General features: G+C 40.5%; 2 protein-coding genes across 2 annotated transcripts in view; both read right to left on the bottom strand.

Moving 5' to 3' along the window:
• On the bottom strand, nt 1-3,814 carry c1qtnf5 (C1q and TNF related 5). The gene is made up of 3 exons (XM_079609296.1): nt 3,678-3,814; nt 1,622-1,855; nt 1-886 (listed from the first exon to the last, which is right to left on the bottom strand). Exons 2-3 carry the CDS (start codon nt 1,845-1,847, stop codon nt 366-368), a joined length of 747 nt encoding a protein of 248 aa, XP_079465422.1. The 5' UTR covers nt 1,848-1,855; nt 3,678-3,814; the 3' UTR covers nt 1-365.
• Nucleotides 3,815-5,485: 1,671 nt separating this feature from the next.
• Nucleotides 5,486-21,307, bottom strand: part of kmt2a (lysine (K)-specific methyltransferase 2A) — a 32,542-nt gene continuing 16,720 nt past the window's right edge. Inside the window, exons 10-35 of the mRNA XM_079609295.1 lie at nt 21,108-21,254; nt 20,292-20,387; nt 20,083-20,203; nt 19,887-20,000; nt 19,541-19,725; nt 19,280-19,453; nt 19,009-19,119; nt 18,844-18,917; nt 17,877-18,079; nt 17,604-17,704; nt 17,357-17,494; nt 17,035-17,193; nt 16,821-16,938; nt 16,652-16,730; nt 16,412-16,572; nt 16,176-16,328; nt 11,630-16,073; nt 11,463-11,531; nt 11,298-11,380; nt 11,044-11,211; nt 10,843-10,917; nt 10,560-10,734; nt 10,294-10,401; nt 10,132-10,215; nt 9,908-10,037; nt 5,486-9,776 (exon numbers count right to left, since the gene is read on the bottom strand). Of these exons, the coding sequence (XP_079465421.1) occupies nt 9,501-9,776; nt 9,908-10,037; nt 10,132-10,215; nt 10,294-10,401; nt 10,560-10,734; nt 10,843-10,917; nt 11,044-11,211; nt 11,298-11,380; nt 11,463-11,531; nt 11,630-16,073; nt 16,176-16,328; nt 16,412-16,572; nt 16,652-16,730; nt 16,821-16,938; nt 17,035-17,193; nt 17,357-17,494; nt 17,604-17,704; nt 17,877-18,079; nt 18,844-18,917; nt 19,009-19,119; nt 19,280-19,453; nt 19,541-19,725; nt 19,887-20,000; nt 20,083-20,203; nt 20,292-20,387; nt 21,108-21,254 (7,746 nt within the window). The 3' untranslated portion in view covers nt 5,486-9,500. The remainder of the gene's footprint in view (nt 9,777-9,907; nt 10,038-10,131; nt 10,216-10,293; nt 10,402-10,559; nt 10,735-10,842; nt 10,918-11,043; nt 11,212-11,297; nt 11,381-11,462; nt 11,532-11,629; nt 16,074-16,175; nt 16,329-16,411; nt 16,573-16,651; nt 16,731-16,820; nt 16,939-17,034; nt 17,194-17,356; nt 17,495-17,603; nt 17,705-17,876; nt 18,080-18,843; nt 18,918-19,008; nt 19,120-19,279; nt 19,454-19,540; nt 19,726-19,886; nt 20,001-20,082; nt 20,204-20,291; nt 20,388-21,107; nt 21,255-21,307) is intronic.

Raw genomic sequence — 21,307 nt, 5'->3', positions numbered from 1 at the left:
CCAGAGAAGTGTTGGAAAGTATTTATTATGCTTTTTCACAAAATATAAACTGCCACCAGAATAAACATTTTGTGAGAAAACAGCAGGTTTTCTTCTGTTCATTTTTTATTCCATATTTCCAAAGAAGTAATGCGTTTAATTTATGAATTTCATACTTTGCATGGCAACCCACCAGTCTTTTTATTCTGTATGACTAAATGTGCTTATAACTGAATATTCTGTGCAATGCTGATCATATCTGATTATATTGAAATTATTACAAAAGAAGGCCAATCAAAGGCCTTTGTCTTATCCGTGACAGTGCTTTACCACTTAATGAAACCTGCATGTGACAAACCGAAAGTTAGGTGCAGTGTGCTTTAAATCTATGCAAAAACAGCAGAGTTTTTCCAGTCTGAGTACACTAGGAAACCAGTGAATGTGCTGTCTGTCTTTGGGCTGGAGTAAAAGCCAGTGTACTCGCCCAGGGCCATCTGCACCCACACCTGATCTCCTGGAATCAAGTGCACTAGTGTTCCTCCAGACAGCGAGGCTGGTTTGGACCAGTTCCCGAAGATCTGAAAGTAAGAGGCCACGGTGTTTCCGTTCTTTATGAGGTCAAACTGCAAGCTGGAGCGGTAGACTGTGGCGTGAACGGCCAAGTAGTAAACGCCGGGCACTCTGCACGTGAATCTTCCAGTCTCGGGATTGTAATCGCCCTGCTCGTTCAGAATCACTTTGTCGAAGCGAACCGCATCCCCTGCCGCCAATGGAGTCGTGCGAGCCTCAGACAGTTTGGCGCTAAAAGCTGATTTGGGGGCCACCGCACACTCGCCCGGGGTTCCTCGCTCGCCTTTTCCCCCTGGATCCCCTCGGTCTCCCGTGAGGCCCCTCGCGCCTGGCTGACCTGCCATAAGCATCATGGGAATTTCAAGTTTTACTACTGACATTCAATAGAGTGCTGTAGGTATTTTTGTAGACCAAAACCAGAAAACAAGTTTGCTTTTTAGCATTTCCGGTCTATCATCCTGAAGTTAGTGGGGGTTTTTTTTAAATGTTTTTTGTTTGTTTGTTAAATGCCTGAAATAAGGTCTGTAGTTAAAACAAGCTCAATATATTTTCATGCTTTATTCTACAACATAAAATACATCAGTAATACCCCCTTGTGTTTTTTTTTAATAGCTTTTATGTGTCTTGAAAAAGACGGTTGCTGACAAGTGGCCAATTGGGACTATGGAGGTTGTTGGGGACATTGACGTCCTCATCTCATCCATTTACTAGTCCGCTTTAACAGCCTCATTGTGTATATAATCATGCTCTTGCAAACAATTCTAAATCAAAATATCAAGATAAAGGTTTTTTTAAATAAAGTTGAATTCATGTGACCAAGATTTTTACTTCTGACGATTGTAGTTAGGCTTCAAAATTCATAATTTTAATTTGTGAAGATTTCGATGAACAAATTGTCTAAGAATCATAAATATTAGTAGGTAACAGAGCAAATTTTCTGCAAGAATCGTGTTTTCTTTTGCAGAGAGAACCAGGGCGATGCTACCTGTTGATTTGGCCCACAAAAATAAGTAATAACTGCAGCACAGAGGAGGTGGTAGTGAAAACACCATTGAGGTGGGTATTTTTGTACCTGGTTGGCCGCTCTCCCCTCTTTCTCCTTTCTCTCCTGGTTGAGCGTCACGGCCGTCTCGTCCATCCCTGCCGGGCTGACCGGGGCTGCCGTGCAACCCAGGGGATCCTGGGATACCTGGGCTTCCTGTGCACAAACTGGGGATCTTGTTGTCTTCAAGTGAGTTAGACCAATGTACTGCAATAACAAGCAGCAATGAAAGAGGCCATGTCTGCAGAGATGTCATCGCTCAGTCTGTGGAGAAAAGAACAAAATGGAAGAAAAAACTTAGTCTCATAATCTTGTTTCAAGATGATTTCAGCATCACTCAGACTGAAAATGGTATGAAGTCTGCACATAATGTGAAAAGCAGTGAAGCACAAGTCAGAGTGTTGCATTATCTCACCTCTTGGTTAATAGGGTGAGCATGCCAATGGAAAGTTTATAGAACATAATAATAACTAAAGCACAAGCTCAACTGTGTAAGTGTAAAAGCAGATAAAGACGACATATATAAATATAATAATATAAATATAGCCTAGGAATTCACATCTTATAGCCTACATTGACTGGAAATGGTGCATACGCATGATAAAAAAGTATAAAAAAAAAGTTATGTGGTCTATGCATTATATTTTGACTTGGACAAGTCATTTGAATCACTATTATGATACTTTCATAGTGTTTGTTTAAATAATTTTGTAGACTGACAGCCCCAGTCCCTATTTCACTTTCATTGATGTTGAAAAGAGTGGCCAGGATTTTCTTACAGAAAAAAGGAAGTCATAAGGGTTTGGAACGACATGAAGGTCAGTAAATGATGACAGTTTTCATTTTTGGGTGAACTATCCCTTTAATAACTCTCTCCAGTTACACCATTTTGTCAGCTGTTTTCCCACAGTACTGAGGGGTTAAACCTGACGTTTGTAGTTCGCTGGTGAATAACAAAAATGCACTATAATCACGATAATAAAGGTTATGTCTACCATCTCTCATTGATGAGGTGCTGAAGCCAGTCAATATAATCCGGCTGCAACACACAGTCTCTACAGCAGGAAGTATTCATGGGCTTGTCAGCTCTCGTAATCCTGTCTGGAACGGAGCATTTCCAAGATTTTATGTCTTTGCGTAAATCAGCAGGTTTCTATTCAAGTCTACTGTCTGTCAAACAGCTGTTTCTTATGAAAGTTGAGAAACTGCTGATGATTCACACTGAGAAACACAACCAGACCACCAAAGCATTCTTCAAAAGTTCTGCAGAATCAGTTAAAGCACTGGGATCTTTAATTTAAGAGAAACATCTGCCCTAGGACATCTGGACAGTTATCTCTCGGGACCGTGTTTATGTATTTTGGTCCTAAATGCTTTGCACAGCTCAATCCATGAGCCATGTTAGGACATAAGAGGAATGACTGCCAAAGAGCGCAGAACAAATACCGTCATTCCAATGTCAACTGGATGGTCTGATTTCCAAACAAAGCATCACTCGCTCACATATGCATCACATTTTTTATTATTGCAGCCTTGCATCGACACAAATATTGAGGTACAAATCCTAAAAGATTTACACTACATTACAAATTAAACTTTGTGGTGAAATATGGGATGAATCAGTTCTTTCTTTAGGCGCTTATCTTGAAACTGCAGTGCATTATAAATGGGTCTCAAAAGGCATTAATCATACACTTTTTCAAATATTAGGCTACAGAAATGTGATTTGCACTGAATGTTTGTCAGTCTCATTAACTAGATAAACTTTGCCAAACTGAGATCAGGAATGAGTTTTCAAGATAAACAATCTTGACAAAAACAAAAGTTACATAAGAGACTGGAACATTTTTCCATTTAAAGACTCAGCAGTGTTATTTCATAGTAAAGAACATTATTGGTAGTCAAAGTGAAATAATAATAGTTTTATCTGCGTCAAAGTGTCTTAAGTGCAGACTGTCAAGGAAAAAAATTATTTGCCTATAAAATCAAAACCAAAAAGTTGCCGTAACACATTATTCAAAGCAGTCAGACTCATCATTACTAAACATTTCACAATTTTGTAAAAAAAATAAAAAGTCAAACTCACCATTTAAGTTTTTTGAAGCTCCACTGGATTGACAGTCTTGAGCAGGCAAAAGAGAAACGAGCAGTGGAACTCTTTTCTTTGCCGTCCAAAGCGTCCGAGAAAAAAATGAGCACTCCTTCAGAGGAAATGGGAAGCTATTGGAAGCCAATTAGAAATGGAGAGGCTGGGAGATGGGGAGGGAGAAAGAGGGATCATCCAAGGGACGGAGAATAAATGTTTGTAGCTTGTCCAACTTTAGAAGCATAAACATTATCTGATACAGTAGAGCCTTAAAGATGGGGTCTTGGGCGCCAGCGAACAGTCTGGCGAGACCCTTGTGTATTTAATTAGTGTGTGGTTTGCAAAGGAAGGATGCCCGTTCATTGTGGCGAATTTGCGAGAAATAAACCGTTCAAGGATTACAGCCCTGTGGTCAAATAGGAGATTCAACTATTCTTGCTTTAAAAACACAAAGCATATTTTCAAGACAATGTAGATGATTATGTGACACGGCCGTTTTATGTAAACAAATGCTCTGGATTCATAGTCGCCACATCAAGAGGGGGAAGAAAAAAAAGTTGCATTTGAAAAAATGTGTGGTTATTTCTCAGTTTAAATGAGCAGTGAAAATCTGCGGACATGAATGAAGGCTGGGAGATATGCTGATGTGGGTGGCAGTTCAGACACATGGTTCTAGTTACTTTTGTAGCTTTGTTTAGAGGGCAAAGCTTCCCCATTAGGGGTATCCAGGCCTGCCTAGAACACTTATGCAGCCTTGTAATTCTCATTATAGGTCTAATGCCTCAAACTACTTCAGGGAGACTGCTAGTGGCTCCTTGCTGTCTGCAAGGTTTCATGGGGCCAGGTACTTCGCATTATGAACAGCTGGATGGACGAGACACCTTTTTCTTGATCTCTTGGTGTGAATAGTTTTAATAAAGTGCCACATAAAAAAAAGTGTCTTAAATCATAATTTTGTCTCTTAAACCCTTAAAACTAAAGTGCACATTCTTAAAAACACTTTCCCCATGTAAAACCAAGTCTAAAAGTGCTTTAACTGCTTTTCTTTAATAAAACCCTTTTTATTATATTTTGACAGGTTGACAAAATTAGCTAAACAATCCATTTAGAGCAGATTGAAATGATCAGGAATCAAGTGTTAAAAAAATAGACTCTTTCCTAACAATGGGATCCTTCAAATGGAAACGTAGAGCTGTAGGTGTTGCACGCAGCCAGAAACAGCACATTACTTCTGACATTACGCATTCCTGACATTTGGCACGCCTTTAAAAATAAAGGTTCTTTCTTGGCATCTATAATTCCATGAAGAAACTTTGACATACACAGAAACCTTCCAAAATGCACAAAAGCTTCTTCAGGTTATTAAATTGCTCTGCACTAAGAAATAAAAATGGTTCTGATAGGTTCTTTGGGAAACCCAAAAAGGTTATTATGTGACATTGTTACAAAAAACCCCTTCGGAACTTTTATTTTAAGAGTGTACCATGTTGTCCTCACTTGATGTCCAATGTAAAATATGGGTCTTGATATAAGACCAGGGACCAGTAGTAACAATTATGCAAAGTGTTAAACAACAAGATATCCAGTTTGAGTAAACAAGACATGTTTATTATTTAAACTATCACTTAAATAAAAAAAGTGCATAGAAAATAAACATGATTAGAAACTTTCCTTTTTACAGTTGTTATTTACAATTTTTTCCTCATTATACATTCATCCTTAAGTAGTTTGTGGTTGAATATTTTAGATTAACAAATTTTCCTTCATTTTTCTGAAAAACGGTAAAACACTGATGGGGCAACTTGGAGAAGAAAAAAAATGAAATAAAAACCTTAAAACTCAGTATCAACATCAACATGATATCTCGAAGCTACAGGGGAAAGGAAGTATTGGTAAGACAATGGAAAACTTGCGTTTTCCAAGAGGAACAAATTTAAATCTCTCCTTCTCGAGACCTCTCTGACTCTCTAAAGTACCTCAGATGGTCTGCAACTTATTTCTGTACAAAGTGAACCAAGTTAAAATTCCAAAAACAGGGAGCGCGGTCACCTGCTCTCAGAAGGAGCTTTACCTCAGTGTACATCTAAAGATGCTTGCAGAAATAAATAAATAGAATGGTTACCATTACTCATTACAGAACATCACATAAGAAAAAAGTACAACTTAAGATCCAATAGGAGAGAGAGGTATAGGTGACATGGCTGGGTTTAGGCAAGGACATTTTTTTTTTCCTAATGTCCACAAACTGTTAAAAATGTACAGAGTAAAATAAAGCCAACTACACCATCAAAAGCAAACAAAATATCAATGCTTAAAAAGTTTACAACCACATTTTACATTAACTTGTTTCATAATATAAATACCGCTCCTTTCCAAAAAAAAAAAAAAAAAAAAAAAACTAAAACAAAAAAACTGCAATGCTCCATTGAGGGAACATACACAGGCACAGGAAAACTGGTACTTGATCTTGATATTAAAATGATGCACAATAGTTACTCTAAAGTTTATCTGTAACACAAAACCATTACAGATTATACACTGAACATTGCAATTAACCATTATGAAGCTGCTGTTTGCTACTGTAACTAAGTTTGTCTGTCCATTCCGTATATTGTGTAGATATTGAAATACAAGTTACTATTCATACACGTTTAGTTTATATATATATTCATGTATATTGTGTGTATATATGTACTGTTGATTATAATTACAGGACAAGGTGTGGTACCACTTGCGTGGTGTGGAAGAGTAAAGTCCAGGAAAACGACAAGAGCGTGTCTGCTTCTGAAACACTGACCGATCACTGTTACACCGGTTTACGGAGCATCTGAAGTTGTATTGATGTCTGTGCCGGAGTCTATTACAAAGCCCTTAGGATTAGTAACTGCATTACAAAAAAAAATAGATTAATAAAATAAAAATCTTATTTTGTTAGACTGAGCAATAGTTTCTGTAGAACCCTGCAAAGATTGCCATTGCTGTATAGTCCACCTATTTTATGAAATAAAAAGCTGTCCCGTATCTTCCCAGTCTTTCATGTTGGAAAATAAAATAAAAATAATAAAAAGAAAGATTAAACAATTCTAGAATACATTCAAAAACGGCCTAACTGCAGAGTTGAGCACGTCCCTGTTCCACAGGGGTGCCAGGGCAAGAGAAAAGTTGGGCAAGACCCCCAAGAATCCCTGAAAAAGATGGCTAAAACACAAATTCTGATCAATACAAACACGTATACAAATATGAGGCAGCAGCCAACAAATGCTCAATGTGAGGCAACGTACAGAACTCTGATCTTCAGTGCCTTAGTCAAAAATGAAACTCTGGGAAAGGTTTAAAATTATTGCAGCCTAGGTACAGTGAGGGCTGTGAGGGGGGTCTGCAGTGGCCGAGGAAAAAAAACAACAACAATTTTATTAGAGTTAAACTTACGAGGCAAAAGAACTGGCCTTGAAAGTGGCTTTCTAAGGAAGCCACGGTTGTACACAGCAGCTTCGTCTAGAGGGGTATGTACAGATCCCAAGCCATTCTGCAATACCCACAAACTCGTGCTACAACATCCCTTTGAAAAGCGTCGTAACTTTACATGAAATATATAATAAGAGTCAAATGTCAAGTGGAATCTGTTTGTGCCCTAGTTAAAATAGCTTTGAACGTCACGCCATAGTCTGAAGATCCTCAGCTGACTGTCCAATCAAGTTCAAACACAAAAATACATGCAAAAAATTAAACCACCAGAGAAATTTACAGAGAAGGCACCAAACTCTTGATCTGAAAAACGGAAGAACAATCCACAGAACATCCACAAAAATATTAAAGCCATATCTGTCTCACCCTAATTCAAGCAGGGGTCAAACAAAAGTTGAGCCCTGAAAAGAGCACAGATTGGGACAGTTGTTGGTGGTGTCTACATTTAAAAGAGAAAAAGATGATACAAGCAAATAATGTGCATTGACTGAATGGCTGGCTGGATCGTCCATGCAGTGCCAAGGCAACATGTGTTGAAGAAGACTGGGAAGAAGACTGATCTTCAGTGCACAAGACCGTGAGGAAACAAGAGCCCTCCGCCCTCTCCTCCTCCATATAGTGCTTTACAAGTAGTTTTAAATGCGATAGCCTCTGTGGCAATTCCTTGCTTTACACCAATCTCTAAGAAAATATTTTGATATAACAAAATATATGGAATAAACTTTGGGACTTGTCAGTATCTAGAATGCTAGAGAAGGATTTCATGCATTTTTTTTAAAGACATTTTCTCCAAGTTTTGAAAATGCAAAGAGGGCCTTTTAGGGGAAGAAGGGCTGTTCTTACATTTCATTTTAAGGCTGGCATTAAGAAAGGAGTCATATCAAACCGATCTGCACTTTGAAAAGCTCACTAAACCCAAACTCTTATTTGAATGTCCGTGCTTGACTTGGGTTCACAACGAGAGCCACTGGTGGACCGCACTCTGTGGGAACAGTAACTGCTTCAGTCTTTGGAATAGAAAGAAACATTCGGGCTACAAAAAAATAAAATCCAACTAAAAAATATTTTAGAAGACAGCACTATAAAAATGTCTGGACAAAGCATTAGTGTTGTAAATCTATTATTTCCTACAAAAATGTTGATAAAATAAATAATGTTTTATTAAAAATATAAATACCATTGTTAAGTGCTATTTACCAATGAGTGCTTTTTTTTTTAAGTCATTTGTATAGAAAAATATACATATTCACATATTCAACGAATTATATATCTGTCAGTGACAAGACAGAACAAAAATAGTCAAGTTTTAAATTGCCTCAGAAAACAACAACAAAAAACAATATAAATTTCACACAGAACTACGGGCCTAGGGAGAGAAATAAAAAAAATATGGTAATAGCATTTGCTAAAACCAATTAAATCTACAAAGTTTCACAAGAAGCCTTGGATCATGCAAATTATACTTTTTTTTGCAATACATTATGATTAAGCTACTTTCTATCAGAATTATTATAAAAATGTATAGTAAATAAAAGAATGTCAATCCCCCCAGACCTCAGAAATTGCTCTGGTCCATTGGCTGTCAGTCCACCAGGATCTCAACCCAGCAAGCCCTACAGATCCCAAGCTCTTTGCTGGCCTACTCTTCATATCTCAAACAAGTTTTTCAACCACTGACTAAAAGAACATTTACAATCTTGTCTTTCTAAGGACAATTATTCCAGAGACCACTGCTCCCCCTAGTGTTTCCCCTCATCATCTCTCATCTGAGATCATATTTACAGTCTATCATACAGAGAATCAGGCCCAGCTTGGCAAGGATGACCATGGATGCTCTGAAGGCTTCAATGTACATTCAAAAAGGGAGAGATGTCTAAACAGGTCAGGCTAAAAAAGGATTATGTATTGTCAATCTAAAAACATTAAATCTTTCCCTTCCAAAATTGCACTTTGGTGTTGAATGGAACGATGCGGCATTTTTTCAGTAATTTGTCGCACTCAATAAGTAAGGGCAGACCAGACTTGACTTACAAATTTAAAACTGTTCACAATATCCTTCTTTGAAAAAACAAAATGGTAAAATAAAAGATCATATACAAAAGTTAAGAATAAGGGGGCACTGATTTCTTAAATTGGGCATTAACAAAGGGGACATAAGGGCAATCTTCACCATTGTGACTCTGCTCAATTGTCTTTTCTAAAAATTAAACACCTTAAGAGGCACAATACCCTTAACCTTCTGATAACCTGAGCCTGCTTCAATAAAAATAAAAATAAAAACATTTAAAAATGTCTCTTCCCTGGCATTACACACCCTTGATAGCATTTCACAGACGGTATTAGCTTGTGAGTTCGCTTTCAATTGAGGAATTTGCGACACGTCTTTGCCCCGCAGTTGCAAGGCAGCTTATTGCCTGGTTCTTCAATGGGGAACTTGTAATCGTATGTGAGCTCCTCTCCTCTATAGATTTTGCGCATGGCAAAAATGACAATGTGCTTCTGACCGTCAACATTGACCACGCGGGAGTAGCAATTGGGCACGCAGGAGTGGTTAATGAAACGAGCTGCACTGCCATGCATGGTGGCATCCACCACCTCGTAGTCATCGATACGAAACATGTAGCAGCCAATGCCCTGTGAAAAATGAAGAAACAGAAAAAAACAGAAATTAAATAAAAAAAAATTAAAAATCAATGAGAAACACAGGTGCAGTGGTTTGTTTTAAACGCATTGCACTAATAGATGACCAAGTATTAGATTTCTACCTTGCCATCATAGTACTTCTCCCGATTATCAGTGAGGACAGAGCGAATGACATTGCCAGAATACTCAATGACCATCTCTCCAGCGTCAATGTTCTTCCTGCAGAACAGACCTCTGCCGTGTATGGCTGATCTGTAAACAATACATGGGATGAATAAGTATGCAACAAAGATGCATGCTTGTTATCAATCCAACCATTTTTGGTTTAAATAGAAAGTGTATATACCTGTAGACACCCACAGCTTCCCTGGATGCTTTCTTCAAGTGACTGAACCTCATAGGCAGTGGCAAGTCCATGCTGGTGGCCCGTCTGTGAAAACACCAGGTGTTTTGATGCTTTAATCCATAACTGAAAAAAGGTTAGAACCGGGTCAGTAAGGTGACTCACCGTGCAGACTTCTGCTGCATCTCCTCCTCATTATCCTCCTGGGGGTTGTAGACAGGAGGCTGACGGTGTTTGGAAGCCAGGAAATTAAACATGTCCAGAACTGATCGCCTGAAATTATGAATTCAAGCAGATGAAAGTCGGTTAGTGTTTAAAAGATTTAACATTCACAACAGTCCTTTACAGAATTACTTGTTACCCTTTTCTATCGTGCAAAGGTTTAAGATTCTCAGTGATCGGAAACAGACCACCCTGGCCATGACAAATACCTGTGGTACACCTCAGCACGGGCAGATCCATGAGGGTTGACAGGAGGATCTACTGGCTCCTCAGGTTTATGGAAGCGGAACCTGTAGTTTCGGCAATGCCTAGCTCCATACAACTGCTCCAGTAAAAACACTACAGCATCGTGAACAACACCAAGCATCTTTAACCCATTCACTCCTGAAAAAGAAAAGTGATTTGAAATATAAGATGCGCTTGCCAAATTAACATGTTCAGAAAAACAAAATATGTATAATGTTTACAATAAATGCTCTATTATGTTTTTACCATCAAATGAAAGTGCCTTGAGTCTAGCATTGGACCGGGCTTCTTGCACTTTATCTGTTAGGGACTTCCAGGCCTCTGAAACAAAAAAGGATTTTGAAACAGGAAATTAATTTCACAGAAGACTAAATTATCAAACAAATGAACATTAAAATCCATATCGGGTCTAGACTTTGCATTACACATTATCTAGATCTTTCTTACCCTCAATACTTTCACAGCGAATTTGAAATCCATCATCACTGCAGATTTCAAATATGAGCCCTTTCTTGGGCTTGTAGTCCAGTGAGGAGTCTAACCCACTGTCCCTTTGATCAGGTGTTTCCACTGAGAGTGCATCAAATCCTTTCCCATCACCCTTACTAGGTAGTCCTGCAAAAAAATGTGACAAAAATGTCTCTGTAACCACTGCAACATTTCACAGAGAGATAGACAGAAAGACCTGACCTTTTACACACCTGCAGTCTTTGGTTTCTCATTATGTGTGTCCATGGTTTTATGTTTAAGAGTAGAGGAATCAGCTGTCATAGTGGCAGAGTCACTGTGAAAGGAAAAAAGGAAGATAGTTTAATTAAGTCAGATACCTAATTGAAATTTTAAGATTGATCCTTATTATTGTTTACCTCTTTTTTGAACCAGTTTCATTTGATTGCCCTGTATCCATTGGCTCAGGCGATGAAAGTTCCTGGTCGCTACAAAAAGAAAATAAGTTAGCATTTTTTTAACTTTTTTTAACTTTTTTTACCAACAATAGGTAATCAAGATGCATTATAAAATTTCAGACTCTTACCCTGGAAAACATGATAATTGGATTGCAGATGCGTCAACAGTTGGTGTATCTGACTGAAGTCCTTTGTGTTTCTTTCCACTGCTCTTATCTGGGCTTGGTCGAGGTCTTTTAGCCTTTTGCTTTCCTTTCCCAAAAGTTGAAGAGGCTGCTCCAGCAGATAACTTTGAGGATTGTTGCTGATGTGGTGGTCGAGAGATGGGAGAGGTTCGTGAGCTTTGAGTGAGGACGCCAACGACATGACCTTTGTTCAGTTCTTGAGCAATTAGATTAGGGGCAAGAGCAACTTTACCAGCTGAACTGACATTTGGGTCAAGGGTTTTATCTGCCAATACTCCTTTCTCCACCTGCTGGTTGATAGACATGCTTAGGTTTGGGGGGAAAACACAGATGCTACTTGCAATGGACGTCTGGGCAGGATTAGTAAGATGAGACATCATTGGGGTTCCTGAATGAAGAACCATCTGTTGCTCTGGAAGGCTCAGGTTGTGAGGGTTGATAAGTAGGTTACCTATAGGTCCTGTGATCTCAGTTGAGCTAATGAGGCCTGGGGCGCTCAGTGATACAGAGCTTGCTCCTAAAAAGTTTCCAGGTGCACTGGAAGGCACCGACACCACATTCAAAACGGACTGACTTGGGTTGAGCCCTGACACAGTACATGGGAGCAGGTGAGTTGAGGAATCATGTCCCAATATGCCAGGCTGAGTTGTGGTTGAAATAGGCATGGGCTGTGGAAGGAGAGTAGGCTCCAAGTACATTACCCCTTGCTTTGGGCGTTTTATGATGTTAGGAATTTTTCTATGAGGTGTGGCAGTTGCAGTTATAGTCCCTAGTTCCATCAGGCCTGTCTGAGCAGGGATTCCTGCAGCAATTTGTGAAGGTGACAAGTTTATTATCATATTGGGCCCAACATCAGAAGGAGCAAGTGTGGGTTTAGTCTTTGGACGTGCCTGTTTCTTGCTCTTATGACTCTGAAGACGAGAAATTAAGCGTTTCTTGCCATGTCCAGAGGGGAGCATCGTTGGGGCTGGGGTGATGGAGGAAGCACTAGATACCATAGCAACACTAGGGACGTGATCATGCCTATGTCCTGCTTCTGTTACACCAATATGGGGATCATGGGAGGTGACTCCTATGATGAGGCCTGATGTGGTGCTAGGAATGACTGGCTGGAAGCCAGTATGAGAGGTGCCTGTGAATGCATGGATTTGTGGGTGATGAGGTACAGGGACTAAACCTTTGCCGCCAGCAGGAAAAATGGACTGAGAGGTGGAGATGCTACCACTGAGGCCTGTCAAAACAGGGGCACTAGTGTTCATGACACCTGTTGCACTAACAGATGGTGCAATCTGGATCTTTTGGGGAACACCATTGGGAAGGGTTTGCAATACATAGAGTGGCTGCAGATGCTGGTTTAACACTATCAGTTTCTCTGGGCCAGGCTTCAATTGAGAGGCGGTAGCTTGAACAGCAGAGCTTGCAATTGGAGTGGGACCTGAGCTAACAGTAGCAGCAGGGATGAACTTCTGACTCTGGAGAGGCAAGGTGGGTGAGCTGGAAAGACCTGGAGTGCTAGTAGTTCTCGTCAGATCTCGGTTTCCAGTCTCTCCCACAGGTTCTACTCCAGGACTTGTGATATGGTCGCCATCGATGCGTGTAGGGATGAAGTGTTCTGGGGTCACGTGACCGTCCGGAACCTGGGAATCAGTACATCTGTCCTGTGGGCTCTTGCTGGATACAGTGGAGCCTGATCTCTGTTTCTTCCCACTTTTCTCGACTCGCGATTCCTCTGTGGCCAGAGCCAACATAGTACGGTCGGAAGTCTCAGAGATCAATGAGCCATGATTTTGATTATTTACGGTGGGACTTCGGGTTGTTAACACAGAGAGGTCTGAGGGCAGCTCAAGAGGAAGACCATATGACTCCTCTACAGCAATGGAGGTGTTCACCCCACTCTCGCCAGGTTCAGCACTGGCCAGTGGCTGAGTGAAATCTTCAAAAAGCATGTCCTTTCTTTGGTTAACATCCACCCCATAACTCTCATCTAAAGAGAATGGTTCAGCAGAAGGAGCTTCTGTCTGCTGTCCCAAAGACTGCATTGAAGGAGTATTGAGCACAAACTCCATAATATCAGAAGGCAGTATGTTACCACAGTCATCACTGTTGTTGTTATCAGAGTCAGACTTGAGGAGATCCGTGGTGAGTGACAACTGAGTTTCAAGGGGGTCTTGTCCTTGTGTTTTCACACTCCCTAATGGAAGAGAGTTATCCTTCTGATTTTTACGACCTTCACGGCTGTTTCCACTTGTGTTATTTTCTGCCTCCTTCCCTGAGTCAATGCTTGATTTTTCTGTCCTGCTTTCTCTACCCTTCCTTTTTGTTGAGCTTTTGTGTGTGGACGAAGTAGTAGCTGTGGTTGTGCTGCTAGTGCTTATACTAACGTCACTCTCAGAACCATCGTCCACACCATCCAGCTGGCCAATTTGTTGCAGCTCCAAATTCTTGGTAGCTGTTGATACCTCATCACTGTCATCTTCATGCTCTTTTGCCTGGTCCCTCAAGAACCTGTGGATCTGCGACCCTTTTCCCAAACACTGATCAATACCTGCAATAGACGGAAGACCAGAGTTGGGGTTTATTATGGTGCGTGTGAAGTTGTAATAATACGTGTCCTTATTTGAACCAATTCCTCCTTCTTCATCTTCTCCACTGTCTGCTGAAGATGATGTGCTCATATCATCTGCCCCATCGACTTGTCCTTCAGCGGAACGCTTGCTGCTCCCAGTCCGCTTCTTCATGGAGATTTCACCACTTCTGTAGAAGGGTATGTCTTCTTCACCATACGACCGGACACCATAGAAAGGGGTCAGCCCAAAGAACATGTTCGATCGAGCACGAGCACTCCGCCTTGGGTATCTGCGTTTTGCTGAACCTGCCGAACCATCACTATCCTCCTCATGGTGCTTATCGATGCTGCCTTCGTCCTCTAAATGATTGTCCTCCCCATCATCAGCACACTGGTTATCTAACAGATGCTCCTCAGGATCATCCGGGTGGATGTGGCTGTCTGATTCAGAGCTTTCAGAACTTGCAGATGGGGAGAAAACCACTGCTCTAGACCTTCTTTGGGGGCCCTGGTTGCTAGGGGTAACAGAAGTGTAAGTGTTTGTGTTAGGGGATATGCTAACAGCTTTGGTACCATTAGGATCCATTTTCTGAGACAATATAGGCACCCTCTCAGTTTGTTTCTTCACCACTGGAGTAACTTCTTTGCTTGATTTAGGGTGTACCTGTTGTGGTCTAATACCTCTCTCGCCTCCTGCTTTCGGCTGAATAGCATCCATGGCTGAACTATGCTTTTTCTCGAAGCTAAATCTCTCTTTGGACTTTAATGGTTTCTCCACTTCCTTCTGATCCAATTTATTAACTTCCACTGTACCAGATCCCGTGTTGCTGCTCAGTGCGGTGTCTTTATTGTTAATGTTGTGAGGAGGTGGACCCTGACCTTGTGTTTTGACATTACCGCTTTTAGAGTTGCTGTTGAGAACTGGGTTTCGGTTCTGAGGAGTCTCTTTTCTTTCTTTTGAAACATCCCTGCTCACATTCATTTTGACTTTGGAGTGTTTTTCTTTGGTGCTAGAGGTTCCATGACTAACAGTGACGGCAGCACTTGCCTGGAAGCCACGCTTTATTTCTTCCTCTCCCACCTTGGTACCAGACGACCAGAGGGGCTTCATTGCCGCTGCCACAGCTGGGCCAGACGCATAGTCATGAGACTTCCTACTCCCACTTTTGCTGTAAACCGATTGCAGAGACCCAGTCTTTCCTGAGTCTTTTGATGCAGCCATTGATGCCACATTTCCTTCCTTGATTGGATTAGCTTTGTCTTTTGGAAGAGTGGCGAGTGGATGACTGGACAAAAAAGTGACTCCAGCTGGTAGGTCAGTATCTTTTGTGGCTTGCTTCCCTTTCTCGGATTTTAAACTTCCTCTCTGATGTCCTGTCAAAACTGCAGTTCCAAGAGGTGGTGATACTTGATTTACGCTAGCTGGTTGCGATGACTTCAAACTCTCAACATCAGACTGCTTTTTGGATACCTCTCTACTACCATCTATTCTTCCAATGAAACCAAAACCGATTTGACGCTGTGCTCCGCTGTTTACTGAATTTGTCTCTCGATTGTGAGATCTCTCTCCAGATGGTACTCTCCCTTTCTCGGTGTTCCTGGGTAAAGGTTCCTTAGAGGTTGAGGACAGGGAAGGGGCAAATGAATTGCCTGTCTGACTGAATACTGTGCCTCCCTGTGGAGGAGAGAAAAGCTTTTGCCTGGGTTGTTGAGTGGAGATGGAGGAAGTGCTGTGTCGACGAGATCCGATGCTTCGTAGACTGGAGTTCAGCAGAGGGTCCCCCACAGTCACAATCTCATGGGCTAAACTACTAAAACCATCTATAGGGGAGAAAATACATTGAACAACATTTAAAAAAATATATACATATTTTTTAATAAAGGAGATAAAGCAATCTAAATAATTTATATAGTAACTCCTACCTGGGGAGGGAAGTGGTCTGGTTGAGGGAGAACGATTACATGGTGGGTAGCTGGGGTGTCTGTTCCTAAAATAAACCCTTTGTTTTGGTGTGGAAGGCACATTTGATGGTTTTATGGAATCTGTGGGTCCAGGCAAAGCAGCATCCCCTTCAGCTGAAATGTTTAATAATGATACGTTTTTAAAACGCCAACAAAATGTCTCAATGAGTACTATAAAAAAATCTAAATGTACTTACATGAAACAGATGGAGGACTATGAGCAACTGTGTGGTTCTCCTCTTGAGCTACTGTGTTGTTATTGATATTTTCAGTCAAACTGGGGCGGCACACTAAAATTCTACATTTATAAACGCATCGCTTACGGGCATCTAGAGTGCTCCAGTAGACCCTTGAGCATCTGTGTAAATAGATCAAAGGTCATTTAATTTTATATCTTATGTTTACTGAAATACAACACTGTAATTTCAAAGACTTACTGGTATCCCACAGGAAACAGCTTCCTCTCACAATCAGACAGTTCAGTTAGCATACCAAGACAGTCAATGGTCATAGACCCTGACCAAAACAAAAAAGACACTTAATTTTGATGTAGAGTGCTTTGTTTATTAGTTATCAATAGCAAGTACCATGCAACGACATACATACCTATCATCATGTGGATATTATCTGGTTCAAGCCCATTAACAATTTTTTTTCTCAGACTGATTCCCTCAAAGTCCACAACGACCCTCCGAGTCACTTCAAAGCCAGACTCTGGCACCGCCTTTAAAAAAAGGTTTATTATTTATAATAAATTCCACACTTCACAACAAATATACAAAAACATAACATGCTTACTGATGCATGCATGATTCCTTACCTCGCCCTTTATAAGATCTCTGTGATGCTGACAGTAAACCTTCTTGTCCTCTAAAAAGGCACACTGCTTCTGACGTGCACACATGAAATGGTAGTTGTTGGTACAGGAGGTCAGACAACAACTCACCGTAGCTCCAGGTTTGTGACAATTCTCACATTGCTGAAAAAGCAAAGCATAATGCAATCTGTTTTTGGGTGGGGAAATATTTTTTGCCTATAGCCTTTTTAGTAGGCTTATTCGGCAACAAAAAATAATTACATAAATTTGTATTATGGCACTGTAACTCAATCTAAACCATGTGTCGTGTTTGTTAATCGTGTACCAGCTGTTTGCCTCGGCCGACTGCCATGTGGACATTTTTGAGAGCACCGTCAACATCCTCGAACACCTCTGCTGACCACAGTGCACAGTTCACATGGGCCCACTCATTCTGGCCAATATAAAGCAGTCTCCCACAGTCCTAGAAAACAGATTACCCAAAGTCTTACAAATGAAAATTACACCACAGTATAATTAAAAATCCATATCTATACATGCTAATGTATTATTTTTGGTTGGTGATTACTCACGTTTGTGTTCTCATCTCCATAATTCAGACAAAGTGCACACTGTCTATTGTCACCAACACCAGGAGGAGGGGGAATCACAGGGCTGTCTTCAGGGCTGTGGTCTGAAATCAAAAGAAATATTCCTGTGTTACTTATCTACATAAACTAACTTTGTTGAACTGAAAAATAATCAGAATTAAATAGAAAGTAGTTATTTGTCTCCTAACAGTATGTACCATACAAGTAGTTCCTTTACATGTAAGTTTTTATAGTGCTTTAAAGCAACTTTCTCACCACGGATAAGCATGGATGGAGGAGGAGGTGGTGTGGGGGCCATCAGGGAGTTGGGTTCTCCTGGGGTTTTAGGATGGGGAGCTGGGATGATCTTTTTCATGAGCACAGGCTGCTTAGCCCTGGCTATCTCCTCCCTCTCCTGCCACTGGGCATAGTTGTGATCCAAAGAAGGGGGCAGAACAGCATTGGGAAGCAGTCCACTACTGCAAAGATACAACACTGTCTTGTTAGTCATGTCTTCATTACACAACATTGTTTAATTACCTAACATATGAACAAATGCATGTTTATACAGTAGTACCACTTAAAAAATGTCAATGTCGCTTAACTATATGCGAAATTGCATAGGTGCTCAATGGCAGTGAGAGGAGGAAAGTATGCAATAGAAAAAAAAATGGCAACTGCCAAATCACAAACTAAAAAAGACTAAAAGCAGATGGCATAATTGCAAAATGAAATATAAACATTCTCTTTAAAGAGAACTCACTATTCAAAATCAGGCACGCGCGCGCACACACAAAACCTTCGCACTCTTAATAATTCATGGTAACAAATGAAGTATACAAACATGCAAACCAAATGCCAACCACAAGACTTGTCAAAGCACCCATGTGAAATGTGACACTGCCTGTCGACCTCAAACAATGGAACTAGACCATACAGGCTGCATTCCCTATGGAAAGGTGATATTTCTGCTCTGGAAGAGAGCAAAGAATAGACAGACTCTCGACGTGAGGTTGTTTTCGATGCTCATATACTAGCTTAAAATGGACCCACTATTCACCATCAAACTAAACATAGTTTGTTCCTGAATTTAGTTCTGAAAATTGTTTCTGACCAAATAATTTAAATAGTTTGTTCCTGAATTTAGTTCTGAAAATTGTTTCTGACCAAATAATTTAAATGGTTGATTCTATATTTTGACTTAAAATCATTCTAAATCATTAGATGCATGGGAAAGACTCACTTAGAAGAGACTTTGCACGTCTCCCAGAATTTGGACTCCTTCACCTTGTACCATGGAAAAATTCGGTCCATTTGCTGTAACAAATAACAGTGACATCAAAAACAATAATGTAGGACTGCAAGATGTTCCATTGTCAGAATTGTTCGTCCACCAGCTTTTCCTCACCAGGATAAAAAAAGACTTGAGCATGCTGTTGGCTTTCCTGCTCTCTAGCTGACCTCCGCCTAAATTGAAGGCTGTCTGGATGATTTTCACAATGTCATCACTGAACTCCAGCTGAAAAAGAGGAGCAGAAATTGACACCTGGCCTTCACACGTATTTGACCGGTATATGAACCCTGCTGCATTAGAGGCTCAAAAGGCAGCAGGTAATCTTTCAAAGAAGAATAGAAAGATGGCCACGTGTTTCAAAAAGGACATCTTTATAAACTCTTACCACTGATTTATAGCATCCAGAATCCATTTTCTTCTCCACAGACTCCAAATCGATAGGCGAATCATTTGGTGGAGAGACCTCCGTCAGCACAGGGGGGTCAGGGCCCTCTGGGGAACGGCGTGAGGGAAGGCTCTCTTCTGTCTCTGGGTTCAACTCAGGTGGCTTCATAACCGCCTTAGACAAAGAAGAAAGTGCCATCACTAAGTCTGGTGGTGAAAATATAGCTGGTGAGAACTTCTAGGATTGGAGATGGCAATTCACCTGTCTGTAGCGAAGCAAGTGTGTGGATGTACGGGAGTTGAGCAGGGAGGTGAGAACTTGTCGCATGGATTTCTGAATTTCTTTCTCCAAGACAGCCCGCCAGTCAGTGGGATGGGGCTCAGTGCAGTTTGTGCAGGTGTAGACCACACTCTCAGGCAGGTTAGACAAGAGCTCATACATATCATCTAAATATATAAGGGGAAAGATTACATTTAAATAGGAATAAATTGCATGTTAAAATCTAGGCCTGTGATGTTAAAGATGAATCAACAACTTTTATTAGTTGAATGTCATGGTGTAATGCCACAAGACAGATAAGAGATGTTGAGAATAACAGATAATTCACCGGTTAAACTTTCACATTTGGCATGGACCCAGCAATCACACTTCCTGCACTTCATCATTTTGCTATCACAGTCATCGTCATCATAGCACTTATTACAGAGTGGGCAGAAGTTGCCTGGGAGAAGAAAAACATTGATTACATAGTTAAGTGATAGTTTAGAAACATACAATAAACATCCAGGATGTTAAGCACTGACCTTTAGCTAAGAGTTTGGCACAGTCATGACACAAAGAGAAATCATGTGACCACTGGGCATCCCAGGCCTTCCCTGGTTTGGTGGCTCCACAACTCTTGCAGCACACACACTTGGTGCAAATCTATGGCAGAAGGAAAAATAATTATGGGAGAATGTAGCGAAAATAAAACAGATGTTACAGACATCTAGGATTGAGAGTGTGTATGTACCCAGACTCTTTTCTTCTTGGTGGGTCTGGTAGGGTGGTTGGGTCCCAGGCACTCAGGGTGATAGCTGTTTCGGCACTTCTCACACTCCAGTAGCTGCTAGATGATGGAAAGAATACAATTGTTTGTCCTGATTCCATCTAGGTATTAAGCGTTAGTCATTTCTGAAGGTTTTGGGATTGGCTAGGGCCTTTTAGAGAGAAATAAGTCAAACTTGGAAGTTGCTTAGTCGGTTATTAAATTTATCGAAAGGAAATGATAATTCCAGTGAGATGACATGTATTTTTTACTTTTCATTAGAAAATACCAAATGAAGATATTCATCGTTGATCTGAGCGGACTCATGCTTTGAGTATTCAACTTTTTCATTAATCTTTAACCATTACATCAGAAGGTTACAACCTTTTAGATCTGATGGTCATATAACACAGCATTGTGTGAAATAAACTCTTTAAGAATCTCATCAATCTGTCTCATACTGGTAAGAGTAGTGGGTTACATTTATTTCCATTAAATCTGGAGGTTTTGAAACTTTCCTCCCTCTGTTCCAAAAGTGTCTTTTAAAAATCCCTTCTGTTGATATTGGAATCACTTTATTATTCCCATGCTGAGAGACTCTGAAATACTAAATTTTATACTTTAGGAGAAAGCTTTGAAACACAAATACCTGCCATTGAGTTACTTGAATTGTAATTCTTCTATTAGCCTCCCTTATTTAAATTTTACCTTTTTTGTAATGCATTTCTGCAGACATTTCTGGATTCTAAAGCACCTCTGATCTATATCGTGACAAAAATGTAAATTAATAGAAAGTCTTACTTTTGTTTTCTGATACTTCCGACCACAGACATGGCAAAAGCGGCATCGACGACAACACCAGTTCTCCCACTGTTCCTCATGGGGGCGTTCTGTCTCCCCCAAGCAGAAGAGGTGGAAGGGTTCACAGCACACCTGGCAGAAAACAAACTGAAGACGACAAACCATAAGAACACATTTCATACATTTTTTTTTTTTGCCTT

The sequence above is a fragment of the Phoxinus phoxinus genome, assembly GCF_949152265.1.
Source record: "Phoxinus phoxinus genome assembly, chromosome: 4".
NCBI classification, from domain to species: domain Eukaryota; kingdom Metazoa; phylum Chordata; class Actinopteri; order Cypriniformes; family Leuciscidae; genus Phoxinus; species Phoxinus phoxinus.
This window is presented reverse-complemented; position numbering and strand designations above follow the sequence as displayed.